The sequence below is a fragment of the Microcaecilia unicolor genome, chromosome 3, assembly GCF_901765095.1.
Source record: "Microcaecilia unicolor chromosome 3, aMicUni1.1, whole genome shotgun sequence".
Taxonomy (NCBI): domain Eukaryota; kingdom Metazoa; phylum Chordata; class Amphibia; order Gymnophiona; family Siphonopidae; genus Microcaecilia; species Microcaecilia unicolor.
The window spans coordinates 178824123-178845603 of record NC_044033.1 but is presented as its reverse complement, the minus strand read 5'-3'; the positions used below and the strand labels follow the sequence as shown (position 1 = coordinate 178845603).

The window sequence follows — 21481 nt, the reverse complement described above, 5'->3', positions numbered from 1 at the left end:
CGTCCTCCTCGTCGGTGCCGGGGAGCTCCGGTGACATGCTTCGGAAGAAGTCGAAGAAGCATCGACACCGGTCCCCTCCCCGCGTCGGCACCGAGAGCTCTGGGTCGCCGAGGGAGTCGGCACCCAGCAGGCATCGGCACCGAGAGGACCGCTCACCCTCTGTTCAGGAGGTGTCGATGCGCTCCACTCTGGACAGCCCGGAACAGCCTCCACGCCCGGAACAGGTTCTGACGTCGACGCCTGCATCGACCCTCCATGCCTTTCTCTGCAGCCGCTCTGAACGAGAGCCTCCGGGCCGTTCTCCCAGAGATTCTGGGAGAGCTATTGCGCCCTACCCCTCCGGTACCGGCGGTGCTTGCGCCTCCGGTACCGTCGAGCGTGGCGCCGGCTGGCCCATCGCCCGGGGTGAGGGTCCCCGACGTCGGTACCGCGTGCGGTGCCGACTGCGGCCACCTCCCAGGAGGGCTCCCCGACTACGTCGGCGGAGGGAGCTTCGCCGATGCGGGCGAGGGAGTCTACCTCTCGACGCCCCCATCGTGGACGTGGCTCCACGGAGTCGAGCCGGGCGCGGTTGCAGACGCAGGTCCGTGAACTTGTGTCTGACACCGAGGGTGAGGCCTCGTGGGAAGAAGAAGAAGATCCCAGATATTTCTCTGACAAGGAGTCTGAGGGTCTTCCTTCTGATCCCACTCCCTCTCCTGAAAGACAGCTTTCTCCCGAGAGTCTGTCTTTTGCTTCCTTTGTCCGGGAGATGTCTACGGCCATCCCCTTCCCGGTGGTTGTGGAGGACGAGCCCAGGGCTGAAATGTTTGAGCTCCTGGACTATCCTTCTCCACCTAAGGAAGCGTCCACTGTTCCCTTGCACCATGTCCTGAAAAAGACATTGCTTGCGAACTGGACCAAGCCACTAAGTAATCCCCACATCCCCAAGAAGATCGAGTCCCAGTACCGGATCCATGGGGACCCAGAGCTGATGCGCACCCAGTTGCCTCACGACTCTGGAGTTGTGGATCTGGCCCTAAAGAAGGCTAAGAGTTGTAGGGAGCATGCTTCGGCGCCCCGGGCAAAGACTCTAGAACCTTAGACTCCTTTGGGAGGAAGGCCTACCATTCCTCTATGCTCGTGGCCAAGATCCAGTCTTACCAGCTCTACACGAGCATACACATGCGGAATAATGTGCGGCAGTTGGCGGGCTTGGTTGATGCTCTTCCCCCTGAGCAAGCCAAGCCTTTTCAGGAGGTGGTCAGGCAGCTGAAGGCGTGCAGAAAATTCCTGGCCAGAGGAGTGTATGACACTTTTGATGTTGCGTCCAGGGCCGCTGCTCAAGGTGTGGTGATGCGCAGGCTCTCATGGCTGCGTGCCGCCGACCTGGAGAATAGACTCCAGCAGCGGATTGCGGACTCGCCTTGCCGTGCGGACAATATTTTTGGAGAGAAAGTCGAACAGGTGGTAGAGTCTCTCCACCAGCGGGACACCGCATTCGACAAGTTCTCCCGCCGGCAGCCTTCAGCTTCTACCTCTACAGGTAGACGATTTTTCGGGGGAAGGAAGACTGTTCCCTATACTTCTGGTAAGCGTAGGTACAATCCTCCTTCCCGACAGCCTGCGGCCCAGGCTAAGCCCCAGCGCGCTCGCTCTCGTCAGCAGCGTGTGCCTCAGCAAGGCCCCGCGGCTCCCCAGCAAAAGCAAGGGGCGAGCTTTTGACTGGCTCCAGCAGAGCATAGCCGACATCCAAGTGTCAGTGCCGGGCGACCTGCCAGTCGGAGGGAGGTTGAAAGCTTTTCACCAAAGGTGGCCTCTCATAACCTCCGATCAGTGGGTTCTCCAAATAGTCCGGCAAGGATACACCCTCAATTTGGCCTCCAAACCTCCAAATTGTCCACCGGGAGCTCAGTCTTACAGCTTCCAGCACAAGCAGGTACTTGCAGAGGAACTCTCCGCCCTTCTCAGCGCCAATGCGGTCGAGCCCGTGCCATCCGGGCAAGAAGGGCTGGGATTCTATTCCAGGTACTTCCTTGTGGAAAAGAAAACAGGGGGGATGCGTCCCATCCTAGACCTAAGGGCCTGAACAAATATCTCGTAAAAGAAAAGTTCAGGATGCTTTCCCTGGGCACCCTTCTCCCCATGATTCAGCAAAACGATTGGCTATGCTCTCTGGACTTGAAGGATGCCTACACACACATCCCGATACTGCCAGCTCACAGACAGTATCTGCGATTTCAGTTGGGCACACGCCACTTCCAGTACTGTGTGCTACCCTTTGGGCTCGCCTCTGCGCCCAGGGTGTTCACAAAGTGCCTAGCTGTGGTAGCAGCGGCACTTCGCAGGCTGGGGGTGCACGTGTTCCCATATCTCGACGATTGGCTGGTGAAGAACACATCCGAGGCAGGAGCCCTGCAGTCCATGCAGATGACTATTCGCCTCCTGGAGCTACTGGGGTTTGTGATAAATTACCCAAAGTCCCATCTTCTACCAGTGCAGAAACTCGAATTCATAGGAGCTCTGCTGGATTCTCGGACGGCTCGTGCCTATCTCCCAGAGACGAGAGCCAACAACTTGTTGTCCCTCGTCTCGCGGGTGCGAGCGTCCCAGCAGATCACAGCTCGGCAGATGTTGAGATTGCTGGGCCACATGGCCTCCACAGTTCATGTGACTCCCATGGCCCGTCTTCACATGAGATCTGCTCAATGGACCCTAGCCTCCCAGTGGTATCAGGCCGCTGGGGGTCTAGAAGACGTGATCCACTTGTCCACGAGTTTTCTCAAATCCCTGCATTGGTGGACGATTTGGTCCAATTTGACTCTGGGACGTCCTTTCCAAATTCCTCAGCCACAAAAAGTGCTGACAACGGATGCGTCTCTCCTGGGATGGGGAGCTCATGTCGATGGGCTTCACACCCAAGGAAGCTGGTCCCTCCAGGAACGCGATCTACAGATCAATCTCCTGGAGTTGCGAGCGATCTGGAACGCTCTGAAGGCTTTCAGAGATCGGCTGTCCCATCAAATTATCCAAATTCAGACAGACAACCAGGTTGCCATGTTCTATGTCAACAAGCAGGGGGGCACCGGATCTCGCCCCCTGTGTCAGGAAGCCGTCAGCATGTGGCTCTGGGCTCGCCGTCTCGGCATGGTGCTCCAAGCCACATATCTGGCCGGCGTAAACAACAGTCTGGCCGACAGACTGAGCAGGATTATGCAACCTCACGAGTGGTCGCTCAACTCCAGAGTGGTGCGCCAGATCTTCCAAGCGTGGGGCACCCCCTTGGTGGATCTCTTCGCATCTCGAGTGAACCACAAAGTCCCTCAGTTCTGTTCCAGGCTTCAGGCCCCCGGCAGACTGGCATCGGATGCCTTCCTCCTGGATTGGGGGGAGGGCCTGCTGTATGCTTATCCTCCCATTCCTCTGGTGGGGAAGACTTTGTTGAAACTCAAGCAAGACCGAGGCACCATGATCCTGATTGCTCCTTTTTGGCCGCGTCAGATCTGGTTCCCTCTTCTTCTGGAGTTGTCCTCCGAAGAACCGTGGAGATTGGAGTGTTTTCCGACCCTCATCACACAGGACGAAGGGGCGCTTCTGCATCCCAGCCTCCGGTCCCTGGCTCTCACGGCCTGGATGTTGAGAGCGTAGACTTTGCCTCTTTGGGTCTGTCAGAGGGTGTCTCCCGTATCTTGCTTGCTTCCAGGAAAGATTCCACTAAGAGGAGTTACTTCTTCCAATGGAGGAGGTTTGCCGTCTGGTGTGACAGCAAGGCCCTAGATCCTCGCTCTTGTCCTACACAGACCCTGCTTGAATACCTTCTGCACTTGTCTGAGTCTGGTCTCAAGACCAACTCTGTAAGGGTTCACCTTAGTGCGATTAGTGCATACCATTACCGTGTGGAAGGTAAGCCGATCTCAGGACAGCCTTTAGTTGTTCGCTTCATGAGAGGTTTGCTTTTGTCAAAGCCCCCTGTCAAGCCTCCTACAGTGTCATGGGATCTCAATGTCGTTCTCACCCAGCTGATGAAACCTCCTTTTGAGCCACTGAATTCCTGCCATCTGAAGTACTTGACCTGGAAGGTCATTTTCTTGGTGGCAGTTACTTCAGCTCGTAGAGTCAGTGAGCTTCAGGCCCTGGTAGCCCAGGCCCCTTATACCAAATTTCATCATAACAGAGTAGTCCTCCGCACTCACCCTAAGTTTCTGCCGAAGGTTGTGTCGGAGTTCCATCTGAACCAGTCAATTGTCTTGCCAACATTCTTTCCCCGTCCTCATTCCTGCCCTGCTGAACGTCAGCTGCACACATTAGACTGCAAGAGAGCATTGGCCTTCTATCTGGAGCGGACACAGCCCAACAGACAGTCCGCCCAATTGTTTGTTTCTTTTGATCCCAACAAGAGGGGAGTGGCTGTAGGGAAACGCACCATATCCAATTGGCTAGCAGATTGCATTTCCTTCACTTACGCCCAGGCTGGGCTGGCTCTTGAGGGTCATGTCACGGCTCATAATGTTAGAGCCATGGCTGCGTCGGTAGCCCACTTGAAGTCAGCCACCATGGAGGAAATTTGCAAAGCTGCGACGTGGTCATCTGTCCACACATTCACATCTCATTACTGCCTGCAGCAGGATACCAGACGCGACAGTCGGTTCGGGCAGTCAGTTCTTCAGAACCTGTTTGGGCTTTAGGATCCAACTCCACCCCCCGAGGGCCCTGTTTGTTCTGTTCCAGGCTGCACTCTCAGTTAGTTGGTAAATTTTTTAGGTCAATCTCAGTTATGTCCTCGCCGTTGCGAGGCCCAATTGACCATGGTTGTTGTTTTGAGTGAGCCTGGGGGCTAGGGATACCCCATCAGTGAGAACAAGCAGCCTGCTTGTCCTCGGAGAAAGCGAATGCTACATACCTGTAGAAGGTATTCTCCGAGGACAGCAGGCTGATTGTTCTCACAAACCCGCCCGCCTCCCTTTTGGAGTTGTGTCTTCCCTTGAAGTGTATTGTCTTGCTACATACTGGACTGGCCGGCTCGAGCCGGTTTCGGGCGGGAAGACGGCCGCGCATGCGCGCGAGAGCTAGCAAAGGACTTTGCTAGGAAGATTCCGATTGGAGGGGCTGCCGAGGACGTCACCCATCAGTGAGAACAATCAGCCTGCTGTCCTCGGAGAATACCTTCTACAGGTATGTAGCATTCGCTAAAAGGCATTTCTCATGTATATACCAATGCATGTGCGTGAAATGCTTCATAGGCGGTCGGTGACTCAGGTGTTCGAGGAGGCTAGCTAAAGTGGGGTGAGGCAAATGCATGGTGGGTTGAGGTATGGCGGGACAAATTTAAATATTTGGGGTCATGGCACCTGTGCCTGTTGGGGGGGGGCACGTTTGGATACATCAGAGAAGGACTTCTTCACTATGTTGCTGTGGTGCAGCTGCACCAGCTCCCTCTCCCCACCCCTCAGTTCCTCTGTTACTGATGATAATATGTATACTGAACACACTCCAGTGAATTATGTGCCACAAAAATAAAAATAAATCACCAAAATGGTACACTTTAAACAGAATAATATTTGCAGCATTCAGGAAATATACGCCAGTACTTTAATACTTCCAGTCAGCTCTACCTCCCCAATCCAGCATCTTCCTTTTAGCTATGTGATGTTCAACAGCACTGGACAGAAATGCAGTGGTTACTGGCTGATAGTCATTTGCCCGTCATTGTCTTAGTACAGGGGTTCTCAATATCAACCCAGTCCTCGGGACACACCTAGCCAGTCAGGTTTTCAGGATATCCACAATGAATATATATGGCATAAATTTGCATACACTACCTCCATTCTATGCAAATCTATCTCATGCATATTCATTGTCGGTGTCCTGAAAATCTTACTGGCTAGGTGTGTCCTGAGGACTGGGTTGAGAACCCTTGTCTTAGTAGGTTGCCAAATGGCCACCAGGTTTCAGATCTACTGCCCTTCAGTTTATTGTTACCAAACATGTTTGGATTATGTATTATCTGTATTAGCTGCACCTAATGGTTACAGCAGCAGGCTGAGAACCAGGGATGCCAGGGTTCAGATCCAACTGCCACTCCTTGAGATCTTAGACCTGTCACTTAAACCTCCATTGCCGCACATACAAACTTTGACTATAAGCCCTCCAGGGACAGGAAAAACTTAGGGGCCCGATTCACAGGCAACCTTGGTAAAGTTTAGCGCCTCACTAACAGCTAGCAATGTATAAAGGGGATAACATGCAAAGGAACTACATGGATCCCCCTTTGTGCATTGCTCGCTATTTGCAAGTCCAAGTTGTCAGATACATTGACACTGCTGTCAAATGCATATGGCAGCTCTAATGCACCAGGCCCTCCCCAACCCCACACTTTTTTTAAATTTCCCTGGTGATCCAGTGGACCCTGCCCCCCCCCCCCAAAAAAAAAAAAAAAAAACAAATTCCCTGGTGATCCAGTGAGCCGTACTCCTTCTCCCACACATGCACCCCCCCAACCCCACCTGTATCCCTCCCTTTATCTTATAACAAGGTGGAGGCTCCTGCCCTTAAAAGTGTATAGGGAGGGGTGCGAGTGCAGTGGGGTCAGGAGGGGGGATGTGCATGTATGGAAAAAGGGCTGTGGTTCACTAGACCACCAGGGTAATGTTTTAAAAAGTTTCGGGGGGTCATACTGGTTGGAGGGGGATGTCACAGGGAGGGGGTGGGGATAGGAAGGAGGGGTGTGTATGCATGGGAAAAAAAGGGGTCTGGTTCATTGGACCACCAGGGAAATCTTTTTAAAAAAGGTTCAGAGGGGGGTTGCAGTCCACTGGACCACCAGGGAAATTAAAAAAAAAATGATCGTGGGGGTCAGGGTCTGCTGGGCCACCAGGGAAATTTAAAAAACACAATGTGGAGGGAGGATTGTCGTGGTTCATAGGACCACTAGAGAAATTTAAAAAAAATTGGGGGGGGGGGGGGGGGGGGAGCACCTGGAGGTGCTTCTTTCCTCTCCAACAGCTCCAGAGCAGCCATAAAATTTGTTTGTTAAATTACAGCTGCTCTGGATCTGTGTGCATCCCCTGGAATACACATTAGACTATGAGTGAGTTCATTAGAATACTAATGAGCTCATTGTAATACAAAAATTTGCATGGGGTTCTTGGTGGCTGCTAACGGCACACTTTATGGCACACTTTAGAGCCACAGAAACCCCCTTTGTGCATTACTAGATACATAAACGTTTGCTTTAGAATGGCTAGAACTAGGGTAAGTTTTGTGCATCTGGGCCTTAGTGTACCTGAATGTAATTCACCTTGAGCTACTACTGAGAATGCTATGAGCTAAATCCAGAATCTAATATTAGGCATATTGAAAAGTAATACAAAACCTTAAAGTCACTCAGGGGGTCTTTTACTAAAACTTAGTTCAAGCTATATTGAGCAGGGCCCATAGGAATAAAATGGGCCCTTCCCCTCAGAACCTATAAAGCAAATCTACTGTACTATATTTGTACTAACTTCCAGGAGTCACACAGCAAGGGCTTACCTATTAAAAGGCAGAACCGTACACATTGCAATAGGACATCAATACACCTATTGGGAAAACTGAACAAGTGAGATTAGTACAGATCCATCATATTCAGACATTCAGTGATAACTGATAACACAATACCTGGCCTTTTTTTTCCACATACAAACAGAGAGGCCCTCATAAGTAAAGAATAAGTAATGACAAATGAAAAATAGAAATATGTGGACAAAAATTTAACTGAAAGCCCAAGATAACAAATTCTGCATACAGTACAACACCAAAGAAATAAAAATTGTGATACATGTCCCTTTGTCCTGTGCAAATTATAAAGATAACAGATGTAAATTTCAAAAATTAACTCCCCTGTTTACTAAGCCGCTCTAGCGGCTGCTGGTGCATTAATTCTATAAGTACATAAGTATTGCCATACTGGGACAGACAAGCCCAGCATCCTGTTTCCACAGTGGCCAATCCAGGTCACAAGTACCTGGCAAGATCCCAAAACAGTACATTTAATGCTGCTTATCCTTAAAATAAGCAGTGGATTTTCCCCAAGTCCATTTTAATAAAGGCTCATGGACTTTTCTTTTAGGAAGCTATCTAAACCTTTTTTTAAACCCTGCTAAGCTAACTGCTTTACCACATTCTCTGGCAAAGAATTTCAGAATTTAATTACATGTTGAGTGAAGAAATATTTTCTCTGATTTGTTTTAAATTTACTATTTTGTAGCGTCATTGCATGCCCCCTAGTACTAGTATTTTTGGAAAGAGTAAACAAGCGATTCACGTCTACCCGTTCCACTCCACTCATTATTTTACAGATCTCTATCATATCTCCCCTCAGCCGTCTTTTCTCCAAGCTGAACAGCCCTAGCGGCTTTAGCCTTTCCTGATAAAGAAGTCGTCCCATCCCCTTTATCATTTTCGTCACCCTTCTCTGTACCTTTTCTAATTCCACTATATGTTTTTTGAGATGCGATGACTAGAATTGCATACAATATTGGAGTGATACAAAGGCATTATAACGTCCTCACTTTTGTTTTCCATTCCTTTCCTAATAATACCTAACATTCTATTTGCATTCTTAGCCGCAGCCGCTACACATTGATCTGAGAGTTTCAGCATATCATCCCAGTTGGTGACTCATGTGGAACCTTACAGCACATAACTATAGTTCGTTTTCCTCGTTCCCACATGCATCACTTTGCACTTGCTCACATTAACCATCATCTGCCATTTGGATGCCCAGTCTCGTAAGGTCCTCTTGTAATTTTTCACAATCATCTTGCAATTTAACAACTTTGAATAAATTTGTGACATCAACAAATTTAATTACCTCACTAGTTACTCCCATCTCTAGATCATTTATAAATAATGTTAAAAAGCACAGACCCCTGGGGAACCCCACTATCTACCCTTCTCCATTGAGAATACTGACCATTTAACCCTACTCTCTGCTTTCTGTCTTTTAACTAGTTTTTAATCCACAATAGAACACTACCTCCTATCCCATGACTCTCCAATTTCCTCTGGAGTCTTTCATGAGGTACTTTGTCAAATGCCTTTTGAAAATCCAGATACACAATATAGATCGGCTCACCTTTATCCACATGTTTGTTCAAAGAAATGTAGCAGATGGGTGAGGCAAGATTTCCCTTCACTAAATCCATATTGACTGTGTCTCATTAATCCAAGCTTTTGAATATGCTCTGTAATTTTGTTCATTTTAATAGTCTCTACCATTTTGCCCGGCACCTACGTCAGGCTCACTGGTCTATAATTTCCCAGATCACCTCTGGGACCTTTTTTAAAAATTGTCATTCCATTGGTCACCCTCCAGTCTTCACTTTGAATGGGCTGTGTTGGCATTGCCGTGTGGCAGCCGCTACCACAGCTTAGTAAACAGGGGGATAGAATAAAAATTAATGCATGAAACAAAAATAGAAAATAAGGTGATACCTTTTTATTGAACTAATTTAATACAATTTTTGACTAGCTTTTTGGGATTTACTGACCTGAGGAAGGAGGTTTAGGCCTCTTAAAACTAGTCAAAAAATGTATTTAGGCCAATAAAAAGTTGGCAACTTGTTTGACATTTTTTTGTTTTATTTTTATTTATTAATCTTTAGTATGGACTAACACAGCTACCACACTATCCAGCTTATAATTGAAAAAGAAAAACGCCTATATTGCGACCCAAATCGGGATATAGACGTTTATCTCACAAAAACGAATAAAGCGGTATAATCGAAAGCCGAATTTGGACGTTTTCAACTGCACTCCGTCGCGGATGCGGACAAAGTTGATGGGGGTGTGTCGAAAGCGTGGTGAAGGCGGAACTGGGGCGTGGTTATCGGGCAATCAGAGATGGGCGCCTTTCGCCGATAATGGAAGAAAAATATGCGATTTTAGCGAGAATTTAGGGCACTTTTCCTGGACCCTGTTTTTCCACGAATAAGGCCCCAAAAAGTGCCCTAAATGACCAGATGACCACTGGAGGGAATCGGGGATGACCTCCCCTGACTTCCCCAGTGGTCACAAACCCCCTCCCACCACAAAATATGCCATTTCACAACTTTTTATTTTCACCCTCAAATGTCATACCCACCTCCCTGGCAGCAGTATGCAGGTCACTGGAGCAGTTATTAGGGGGTGCAGTGGACTTCAGGCAGGTGGACCCAGGCCCATCCCCTCTCTACCTGTTACACTTGTGCTGGTAAATGGGAGCCCTCCAAACCGCCCCCCAAACCCACTGTACCCACATGTAGGTGCCCCCCTTCACCCCTTAGGGCTATAGTAATGGTGTAGACTTGTGGGCGGTGGGTTTTGAGGGGGATTTGGGGGGCTCAACACCCAAGGGAAGGGTGCTATGCACCTGGGAGCTCTTTTACCTTTTTTTTTTGTTTTTGTAAAAGTGCCCCCTAGGGTGCCCGGTTGGTGTCCTGGCATGTGAGGGGGACCAGTGCACTACGACTCCTGGCCCCTCCCACGAACAAATGCCTTGGATTTATTCGTTTTTGAGCTGGGCGCTTTCATTTTCCATTATCACTGAAAAACAAAAACGCCCAGCTCACAAATTGTCGAATAAAACATGGACGTCTATTTTTTTTGAAAATACGGTTCGGTCCGCCCCTTCACGGACCCGTTCTCGGAGATAAACGCCCATGGAGATAGACGTTTTTGTTCAATTATGCCCCTCTATTTCACCCTACATTAAAAATAAAATTATTTTTGTTTACCTTTGCTATTTGGTGTTTAAATTTTCTAATTATGTAGGTTGCAGTCTCTGGTTACTCTTTTCCCTGTCTTCTCTTAACTCTTTCCATAGTCTGTTGTTCATTTATCATTTTTCTCTCTTCTCATATCTTCTTCACATCTTCCACTACATCCAACTCTGGTACTGATATTTTCCTTTCCGTGTTCTTCCATTTTTCTGCGTCTCTGACCACTCAGACGTAATTCATTCTTCATTTTCCTTTTTCTTTTTTTTTTAGCAGTCTATCTACAGCTTTCCATCTCTTTCCCTTACCCAGGCCCTCCCATTCTGCCTCTTATTCCTCAGTCTTTCACTAACTCTTCCTCCCATCCAAGTCATGCAGCATCTTGTGTGTGTGTCTTTCTCTCTCAACTCCCCCTCAGCCATATCGGATCTATTTCTGTCTCCCCTCACAGCCATCCAGGATCTCCTCTCTTTCTCCCACCCCACCATCCATGATCCTTGTCTATGTGTATTTTCTCTCTCTTCCTCTCTCCATTGCCATACAGCATCTCCTCCCTCTCTCCATTGCCATACAGCATCTCTTCTCTGTTTCTCTCTTCCACATCCAACATCACCCTTCTGTCTCTCTCCCCCCTGCTACACAGCATCTCTTCAATCTCTTCCCCTCCCCCATCCATCCAGGATTTCCTCCCTCTCTCTCTCTCTCTCTCTCTTCCACCCCACCATACCTTCCAGGATCTTCTATCTGTCTCTCTCTTTCTCCACCTGCCATGCAACATCTCCTGTCTTTATTTTCCATATCCAACATGACCTCTTTGTCTCTCTTCCCTCCCCACACCACCCAGGATTTCTTCTCTATCTCTCCCTATCCAACAAGGCACCTCTGTCTCTCCCCCACAATCCAGCATTGCCCCTCCCTCTCTCTCTCCTCACTCTATCGTTACCCCTTAGCCTCTCTTCTTCCACCATTCAGCATCGCCCCTGTCTCTTCCTCCCTCCAACTAACTAGCTTTGCCCCTCTGTCTCTTGCCTTGTCCATCATCTTCTATCTTTCTTCCAATTTCATACCTCCATCATTACCTACACTCTCTCTCTCTCTCTCTTTCCCTCTCTTCCCCTTTCTTTTTCCTCCCCCCCCCCCCCCCCCCCCCGACCACATACTTCTTATACCTCTTCAGAAATGTTTGACCTCTCTAGCTTGATGGCTAAAAGATCACCAGCTTGTACTCAGTCCTGATAAAACTGGTACTTGCTGGATCACTGATCCATTGTCTCAGCCCTCACATATGCCAATTCTTTTTTATATTCATTTAGAGTTTTACTACTACTACTTATGATTTCTGTAGCATTACTAGACATACGCAGCGCTGTCGAATGAAGAAGGTGAAAGCCAGATTGAAGTGGGTCAAGAATAGCTTGAGATGAAAGAAAGTCAAGACAACGGCAGTGAACAGCACGTTCCAGTATCTTGGATAGGAAAGGGAGATGGGGCGATAGTATTTTGGTATCTTGGAGTATTACTTGACTCTAAGCTATCGTTTCATCAACATATTTCACATACTCTTCAAATTGGTTTATTTACTCTGCACAGACTTCATTACCTATGCTCTTGATTTTTGATTCATTTCACACATTCCTATCCTTGTGATTTCTCGTATTGACTATTTCAGTGCAGCATTTGCAGGCATTGCTTCTGTTCAGTTAAGACGACTTCAGACCTTTCAAAACACCACTGTTCGCATACTCTACCATGCTTGCTGTTTTGATTGCTTAACTCTGCTTTTTATTTGTCTTCATTGGTTATCCATGCATTTTCCACGTAAAATGTTATGCCTCACCCATAAGTTATATCACACAGGTCAGCTTTCCTATTATTCCATATACCCCATCCCACATTATCAGATCTCTAGACTCAAATAGATTAGTTATTTCAAATCCAAAGCTGGCCCAGTATGAGTCCACGTGCTCCTCTGCTTTTTACTTTCGTGTCCCAAAACTCTGGAACGATCTTCCACTCAATATCCGTTCTGAACACTCTTTTCCCAAATTCAAGGCTTTACTCAAAGCACACTTTTTTAAATTGACCTTCGGTGATGCCAACCCACAGTCAGCTTGCGGGGTGTGAGCCTTGGGTTGAATGTTAATTCCTTGTTTGAATGAATGAGATTCTTTTTTATCTATTTAATGGAGTTCTTTTATGTTTTATGTTATATATTTTTACTGTAAACAGTGTTGATCCACACGTTGGAAAATGCAGCTTATTAAGCCTCATTAAAAAAGAAAAACAAACTGGGAGCTTCCCCTCTGTGCTTCCTGTCTGCCCAGTCTGCTGCATCCCTGATTTGTTGGCCATCAATAAACAAGAAACCTTGCATGGGGCTATGAAGTTCTGCATGCCACTGACAGCTCTGCTGTTACTTCCCAAACAGGAAGTTGCATCATAGGGGGTGGGACCAGCAGAGCTGTCAGCGATATGCAGAGCTCTGTGGCCCCATGTACAGCTTTCTGTTTATTGCCAACTAGTGAGTGGGGGAGGCAGTGGTTCAGGCAGGCAGACAGGCGGTGGGGAGGGGAAGCAGTGGTCCAAGAGAGGAGGAGAAGGTTGTGATTGGGCTGGGGAGTTTTAGCCTCCTCAAGCCTCTTATAAGGGGTGCCTATGAAATGCCTCTTAAAAAAAATTCCTTGTGATATAATTGTACACAGCTTTGTTGTAGGCATGTCCAGGAATGGGTTTTGGGTGGACTGTGGACAGTCACTGTTTATGCATGCACTTTATAAATATGCGTACACACTTAACGCCTGCTTCCAAACTGCTGTAAATGTACAGAGGTTCGTTATAACTGTGATTTATGCAGGATTTGTGTTAATTTTCTATAAAGATACAAAGTGCTCTCTTATGAAATTATCCTTGTGGTTATTCTTGTGCATGCTTCCTTTTCTCCAGTTCCAAACCATCCTTGTAAAACTAATAACGGAGGCTGCAGCAATCTGTGTCTCCTCGCTCCGGGAGGTGGCTACAAATGTGCCTGTCCAACCAACTTCTACCTCGCTTCTGACGGCAAGACTTGCGTTTCCAATTGCACCGCTAGCCAGGTAATAAACGCTTTATTCCTTTACTGCCAGCTTAGCAACCGGTGAGACGACATTCATGATATTTCACAGGGGCACCGAGTGTCACCAGCTATTAACAAGGTAATTCGTTTGGGATTTTCTGACCCAGCAGTTTTCTCCTACTCCTTGGAGATTCCATCTCAGACACAACCAGGGCTGAGATCTACATTCACAACCACCTGGAGAATTTTTTCCCTGTTTGTTCCCTCCCAACTCATTTTAGTCCAGTCATTGATGGTGCTCAGCTGGGGACCAGGCACCAGAGCTCCTCCAGGAACCCTGTAATCATGGACCCTAAATCCTGCCACTAGGGGGTCATCTGTGCATGTTGCCTTGAGCTTCTTTCCCACAGGCTGTGATTGCTTCCTTTGGAAACCAGAAGACCCGACCTAGTAACTGAACCCAGACTCCTCCACATGCCACAGAGTTGGTCCTCAATCCAGTGGTGTAGCTAGGTGGGGCTACAGGGGCCTGGGCCCCCCCCCCCAAATTTCATCCGGGCCCCTGATTTTGCTGGTGGGGGTCCCCAACCCCTGCCAGCCGAAGCCTTCTTCAGCACCAGTCTCCGGAGTGCCGCGTTCCCTGCCCTGTGCTCTTTCTTCCTCCTGACATCCTGCACGTTCCTTTAAGTGAAACTGAGCATGCTGAGTTTCACTTAAAGGAGCGTGCACAGGACGTCAGGAGGAAGAAAGAGCAGGGCAGCGAACGTGGCGGCGCCAGAGACCAACACTTAAGAAGGCTTCGACTGACGGGGGTTGGGGACCCCCACCAGCAAAGGTATTTGCTGCTGTGGGGTGTGGCGGGGGGGGGGGGGGGCAGCAAGGCGGTCGGGGGGCAGCAGACTAAAATGTGCCCCCTCACACCTCGGGCTCTGGCCCCCTCCAACCGTGAGGTCTGGCTATTCCCCTGCCTCAATCATATGTGACAGGCACAGTGTCCAAACAGTAGCTGAACAGGAAAAATCCCACAGAAGACCGAACAGGAGTACAAGTGTAGGAAATATACTGGACGTGTGTAGAGACTGAAGAATAAAGTAGATTTGTTGAACCAGTGGTTTGTCCAGCTGTCCTTCGTTTCCTGCTCATTAAATTTCTCAGAGTCCTTGCCCAGCTTTAAAAGCATAATTATAATAATAAAACACATTGGGCCAGATTTTCAGCATTTAATCTGTATATTCAGCAGTGCTATCTGTGTAGGAAGCGGCACCCGTGCTCTGTCTGTGTACATCCCTTTGCAAGCGTTTAGGTGCCCCGTTGCCACTTTCATGGGTAAGTGTACACATACTACATGTAAGCGTCACTAAGCTTTGTACATATTATTTGCGTCATGCTGTAAGGTGGTGCCTGCCTTCTCGATCCTTGAGATCACAGCATGAACATGAACTTGTTGTCCCTGCACTCCAAAATCTACTACTGGAGATCACCAGAATTGGTACTTTTTCTGTTTGTGGTCTGATGAATGGAATAGACTGCCCTTGCGACGTAAAGTTGAAGCTTCCTTGTCTACTTTTAAAAGAAGGATTTCTTACTGTACTAGGCTTATCAGGCTTGTGGTTGATAAGATGGATGAACTTCATTAGTATGGACTCCTTGCAGGTGTTGTATATTGTATTCTTTTTGTAATTTTATTGTATTTTATGTCTGTTCTGTATCTTTTGATTATGTATGGGTTTTTTGATACCCCGGCCTGGATGAGGGACGGGCTAAGTACATAAGTATTGCCACACTGGGACAGATCAAAGGTCCATCGAGCCCAGTGTTAACCAGCATCCTGTTTCCAACAGTGGCCAATCCAGGTCACACATACCTGGCAAGATCCCAAAAAAGTTCAATACATTTTATGTTTTAAATGTTTGTGTTCTAGATGTGAGCAGGGAGTGATCAAGTTATCACCAAGAAATGCAAACCCAGGAACCAGAGGTTTGCCCAACTGCAAAAACATACTATACAAGTCCACCTACACGGCAGGATTTAGCTACCTGGGCTCAAAATGGTGGAACTCAATTCCCATAGTCATAAGAAGCATCAAGAACTACCTCCATTTCAGAAAAGACCTAAAGACCTACCTCTTCATGAAATTCTATGAGTGAAGCTTGCACTAATCATTCTGGAACAACAATACACAACACAAATACAAAACACAACCAGAGACTGGGGCATTCTGACTTTCTTGGGTCTGTAGGCACTATTAGCATGAAAGAAAATCACTTAGACAGCAATACTCTGGACTCGTATGGCTAGAGGTATGACCAGTGCCTAAATTAGCCGTATGTTCTTGTTAGGCTGTCCAACAATGAAGGAATAATGCCAAAATGAAAATATGCAATGCTTTTTAACATATTTATAAAGGATCTAGCGATGGGAGTAACTGGTGAGATAATTACATTTGCTGATGACACAAAGCTATTCAAAGTTGTTAAATCACAAGAGAATTGTGAAAAATTACAACAGTACCTTACAAGACTGATAGACTGGGCATCTAAATGGCAGATGACGTTTAATGTGAACAAGTGCAAAGTGATGCATGTGGGAAAGAGGAACCCAAATTATAGTTGCGTAATGCAAGGTTCCACATTAGGAGTCACCGACTGGAGAAGGGATTTAGGCGTCATCGTTGATACATTGAACCCCTCTGCTCAGTGAGTGGCAGTGGCTAAGAAAGCAAATAGAATGTTAGGTATTACTAGGAAAGGAATGGAAAACAAAAAAGAGGATGTTATAATGCCTTTGTATCGCTCCATGGTGCAACCTCACCTCAAATATTGTGTTCAATTCTGGTCACCGCATCTCAAAAAAGATATAGTGGAATTGAAACAGGCTAGTGAATCAGAAGACAAAAGGCCAAATTGGTTCCAAAGCAATGCAACTTTATTGCTAGCAATGAACAGCACTGAGTTCTCTCAGGATACTGTGTGTCATAAATCATCTGACACTTACATTTATACTTCCCTGTTAGGCCTGCGCACTAGACCCCTTATACATCACAGTGAACATGCGCAGCGAACATTTGTAGTTCTTACAGTATACATTTGTAGTTCACAGTACACACACGTCATAATACTGAAATGATACTGGCAAGGAAAACGAAACTTAGCGTCTTCTTCTACACACACAATGCTCCTTTCTAGCACAGGAGATAAGATTCGTTAGGCTCAGAGATGCAGGGTGGGGGTGTCTACACCCTCCAAGGTCATCTATTCATATGACGCCTACATGCAAGCTGGTCTTGTGTAAGCCTTGCTACTACTGTTACAAGCTGTATATCTAATAGCCCTGCATTCTGTCTTGCATTAGTAAACAGCAAAACTGGGTAAGGCACAAATGTCCAGTGCATTCATAAAGTATGGCCAAAAGGCAAAAGTAGAGGTAGTATGCATAAGTATAAGTCCATCAGTATGCACAAAACATGAGGTTGTTCTGTTGGTCAGTAGTATTCGAGTAGTATCCGGCGTTCCACTCCTACAATTCCCCCCTTTTGATACTAGAACAGTCATTCTGATGGAGAGTATCACTCCCAGAACCCTGAAAGGGAAAAGAGAGACAAGAAGCATTAGCAAGGAGGCAAGAAGAAGGAGCCCTAGGCCCTTGCGCAGCCGCTGGTTACTTCGCCGGGGTTGAGACGGAGGGCCCCTAGAGGAATCCCCCCCCCCTTTGTAGCCGGTCTTGTGCTGGCACAAGGGTAGTGGCCCATGAATTGACTCAGGAGGACAGAAGTCCGCGTCAGCCACAAGATTCTGCTTCATCCGATTGGGGGATGGGGAAGTACATTTGCAGAGCCATAAGTTGGGCAGCAGCCCGGCAGTCAGCGATACTTTCCATGGTGGAGCGGAGACACCTGAAAACCAAGGGGAGAGACAAAGGAATTAATAGGCAGGACAGCAAAAACAGGCCACCCATAATGAGGAGGCCCTTGAGGCTCCCGGAGGTCGGCAGCCAGTTGGTTAGGGAGGAGGTCCAATCCCAAGCGCTGTTCCAGGTTTGGACGGGGACGTGAGCCAACTTAACCATCCGGTCAGTTATCTCTCTGATGACATGGCTCTGGTCATCAATTTGTAGGCAGCAATTACTGAGGTTAAATTTTCCGCACACCCCCCCCCTCCTGGGCCAAGAGGTAGTCAAGAGCTAAGCGGTTTTGGTAAACTGCGGTAATGAGCTTAGTGTTCTGGCGGGCTAGGATGTTGAGGGCAAAGGCCGAATCGTTGGTAAGGATTTCGAGCACAGCCTGTAGGCGGATAATGCGATTCAGCATGTAGATAGGGGTACGATACCCGTATGTACCATCTTCAGCCCATGTGGCCGGTCCATAGTAATGAATGATACGTTCTGGCGGCCACTCGTTGTCCTTCCAGTCTCCTATCTGGACTTTGGGTTTGGTGTCTGGAGGGGACCGTTTACGTCTGCCAATGTTACCAGGCCCCTTTTCCATGTAGAGGGGGATACCTAACGTCTCGCCGACGCGCAGAGGCAGAAGGAAGAAACTAGGGCGAACGGTGCCCAAAAGACAAGTACCATACCAGCGGGCGGGGAGCTGTTCATAGGCCCTGCGACCGCAAATGTAGTAGTAGCCCTCCGGAGCTACCCATTTAAGAGAGGCGTTTCCCCCGTATGTCCAGGTTGTATTTAGTGTGGGTTCAGTCCAAATGGGCACCGGAACGGGCAAGTTGTCCGTTTGCCACCACGTGGTACGACTTCCATTAAACTGGAGGACTCCTGTGCAAGCGGAATCTCCCACTGGAACGGAATAACGCTTTGAGGGAGCCCTGCTAGCGCAAAGGGTCCCTATGATGTTGGTCCGCAGGGCCCACTCATAGGGTCTCGGACGTCGGGGAAAGGTAATGTTGGTAGTGTTAAGGGCGTCCCACATATGCTGGCGAACCTCCTTCGCTTCCCAGGGCCATTGTTCACCCATATCAGTGCCTCCACAGACGAAACAATTGGCAATTCCTTAGGAGAGAGCAATATTTTCGGCGAGGTTGAGAAACATGTTCCGAGCCTCGGGAGAAATGGGGAACTTAGTCGCTGCCTCCTCAGCGCGAGCAATTTCATCGAACACGTCCTGGTACCCGACAACCGTGGTCTGATAGTGTGTGGGTGTCTTTTGCTCGAGGCTCTGGCTAATGGTGATGAAGGTTATGGGGTCCGTCCCGGCCCCATCGATGCCAAATCCCCAAGTTTGTCTCCAGGGGCTCTCCGGTCCCCTCAGCGGCCATTCAAGGAGCACGGTGTTATCGGAGCCCCTGCGAATTTCACCTAGGCCGGGACATCCAGGGTAACCGCCTCCGGTGTAGGCACACACTCGCTCCCATCCCGAGGTCCGGGTGTCTGCAGCACAAGGTAACCAAGACCAAGGAGACCCATATCTTCCGTCCAAGGTAAGGGGGCAAACATACTTGTGATCATTTGCGTAGGCCTTGCGCCAAGCTAGACTCCCGCACTTGTGGGACCAGGGGTGTCTGTCGATAGCAGCGCAGACGTCAAAGGTAAGGGTGGCCACAGTTTGAGTACCACCTGCAATAATGCGGGTAGAATTCACGTAATACAGGATACCATCTCCCTGGACTCCCATAGAACCGACGTATTGGGGGAGGCCCACACTGAGGGTGACATTGTAGTATCGTGGCTTGACTGGACTGTGGCAGATAGTGAGATTGCCCTGGAGACACCTGTGAAACTGCTGGAGTCCAGCCGGAGTTGTAATGGCACAAGCCAGAAGGGATCGGCAATCACCTTCCGGGGGCTGCGACTGATGGATGAGGGTGGTGATCAGGTGATAGCCCCCCTCTATGCGATGGCACACTAAGCGCAAACACTCAGTGCAGTTCTGACTCAGGGGAAGAGGCTGGTTGGAGGATGGGCAGAGGAGGAGTAAGAGGAGTGGATACAGCATCATAGATTTGGGGGAAGGCATCCCAGTCTTTGCAGTAGGAAGATGATGAGACCCAAGATGAAGGCTGCAATAAACAGGGAGCCAAAGACACAGTGGGTCCAATAGCTGAGCTTCTGTTGCTGGGTAGGCATGGATCTGGTTCACGTCTTCCTTAGGGTCAGCCGTAGTGGAGCGTCAGGATGTTGATGAGCAGTCCAAAGTTTAGGGGTGCTACCAGTAGGTGCAGCGGGCTTCAGCCTGGTCCAATGTATCCACACAGGGCTAGGGTTGGGGTAGTTAGGAGAACAAAGGAGGGCCCTTTCCATTTGGGCTTTAGACAGTCAGATTCATCCCACTCCTTTACCCAGACTTCCTCCCCTACCCTGAACTGATGTGTAGGACTAGTGAGAACTAGGGGACCTACCCTCTCAGTGTACTGCTGGATGTCTTGCACTACCTCGCGTAAGGCCTTCATCTGTTTCACTAAGGAATTCTCGCCCTGTATCTGCAAGCAGTCAGGAAAAGAGGGTAGTGGTGGTGGCCTGGCGTACATCATCTCGTAAGGAGTAAGGCCGGTAGCCTTAGGGGTGCACCTAAGATGCAGCAAGGCCAGTGGAAGTAGGTCGGGCCATTTGGCTTTAGCTTCTTGACATAGCTTAGCGAGCTGGTTCTTCAGGGATCGATTAGCTCTCTCCACTATTCCACTACTTTGGGGTCTCCAAGCACAATGTAACTTCCAATCGAGGCCCAGCTTCGTACTGAGCTGTTGGGTTACTTCACTGGCAAATGCAGGCCCGTTGTCGGAGTTTATCTGCTTGGGGAGACCGTATCTGGGTAAGATATGATGAATCAGTAAGGAGGTGACTTCTTTAGCCATTTCCGTTCTGGTGGGCTGGGCTTCAATCCATCCGGTGTAGGTACACACGGCGACAAGGATGGCTTTGTAGCCCCGCGCTGGAGGCATATGTGTGAAGTCAATCTGGCAGACATGGAACGGGCTAGTGCCACGGAGGACATATCCCAGTGTAGGACCGGGTCCCGTCCTGGGGTTGTTCCGGGCACAAGTTGCGCATTGACTGGAAGCGTTTTTAGTCCACAGGGACATCTTGTTGATGTAGTAGGTCTTCTCGAGCAGGCGCCCCAGAGCGTCCCTGCCCAGGTGGGTGCGGCTGTGGGCCTCTTTAGCCACCGTCCATGCCAGGGCTTCGGGTATCCATATTCGCCCATCCTGTAGTATCCACCAGCCATTGCGTGATTCCAGGCCCTCTTGTCGGGCCCATTCAGTTTCTTGGGGGGTATAGATGGGGGTCTCTGTGGGGAGGTGAACGACGAGTACGGGGTCAGAGGAATGAGAGACATAAGGGAGTTGACTAGCCCTTTTTGCGGCATCATCCGCTCGTTGGTTTCCCCTGGCGATAGGATCCGTACGGCCGGTATGGGCCCTGCAATGCATCACGGCTACCTTCGTTGGCTTCCACACTGACTCGAGTAGTTGGCAAATCTCAGTGGCGTTTGCGAGGCCTTTCCCTTCAGCAGTTAGATATCCTCTCTCTTTATATAAGGCCCCGTGCACCTGGAGAGTGAGGAAGGCATATTTGGAGTCGGTATAGATGTTAACAACTTTTCCTTCAGCCCACTGGAGGGCTCTGGTGAGGGCAATCAGTTCCGCTTTCTGGGCTGATGTTCCTGGCGGCAGAGCCATAGCCTCGATGACGTGGTCTTCAGACACAACAGCATAGCCAGCTCTTCGAGTTCCCTCTATCACTTGGCTGCTTCCGTCGGTGAACAAGA

The 21481-nt window shown here is 48.7% G+C and overlaps 1 protein-coding gene across 1 annotated transcript in view; it reads left to right on the top strand.

Moving 5' to 3' along the window:
* Nucleotides 1-21481, top strand: part of LRP1 (LDL receptor related protein 1) — a 612781-nt gene that overhangs the window by 501665 nt on the left and 89635 nt on the right. Inside the window, exon 62 of the mRNA XM_030196646.1 lies at nt 13659-13807. Within this exon, the coding sequence (XP_030052506.1) occupies nt 13659-13807 (149 nt within the window). The remainder of the gene's footprint in view (nt 1-13658; nt 13808-21481) is intronic.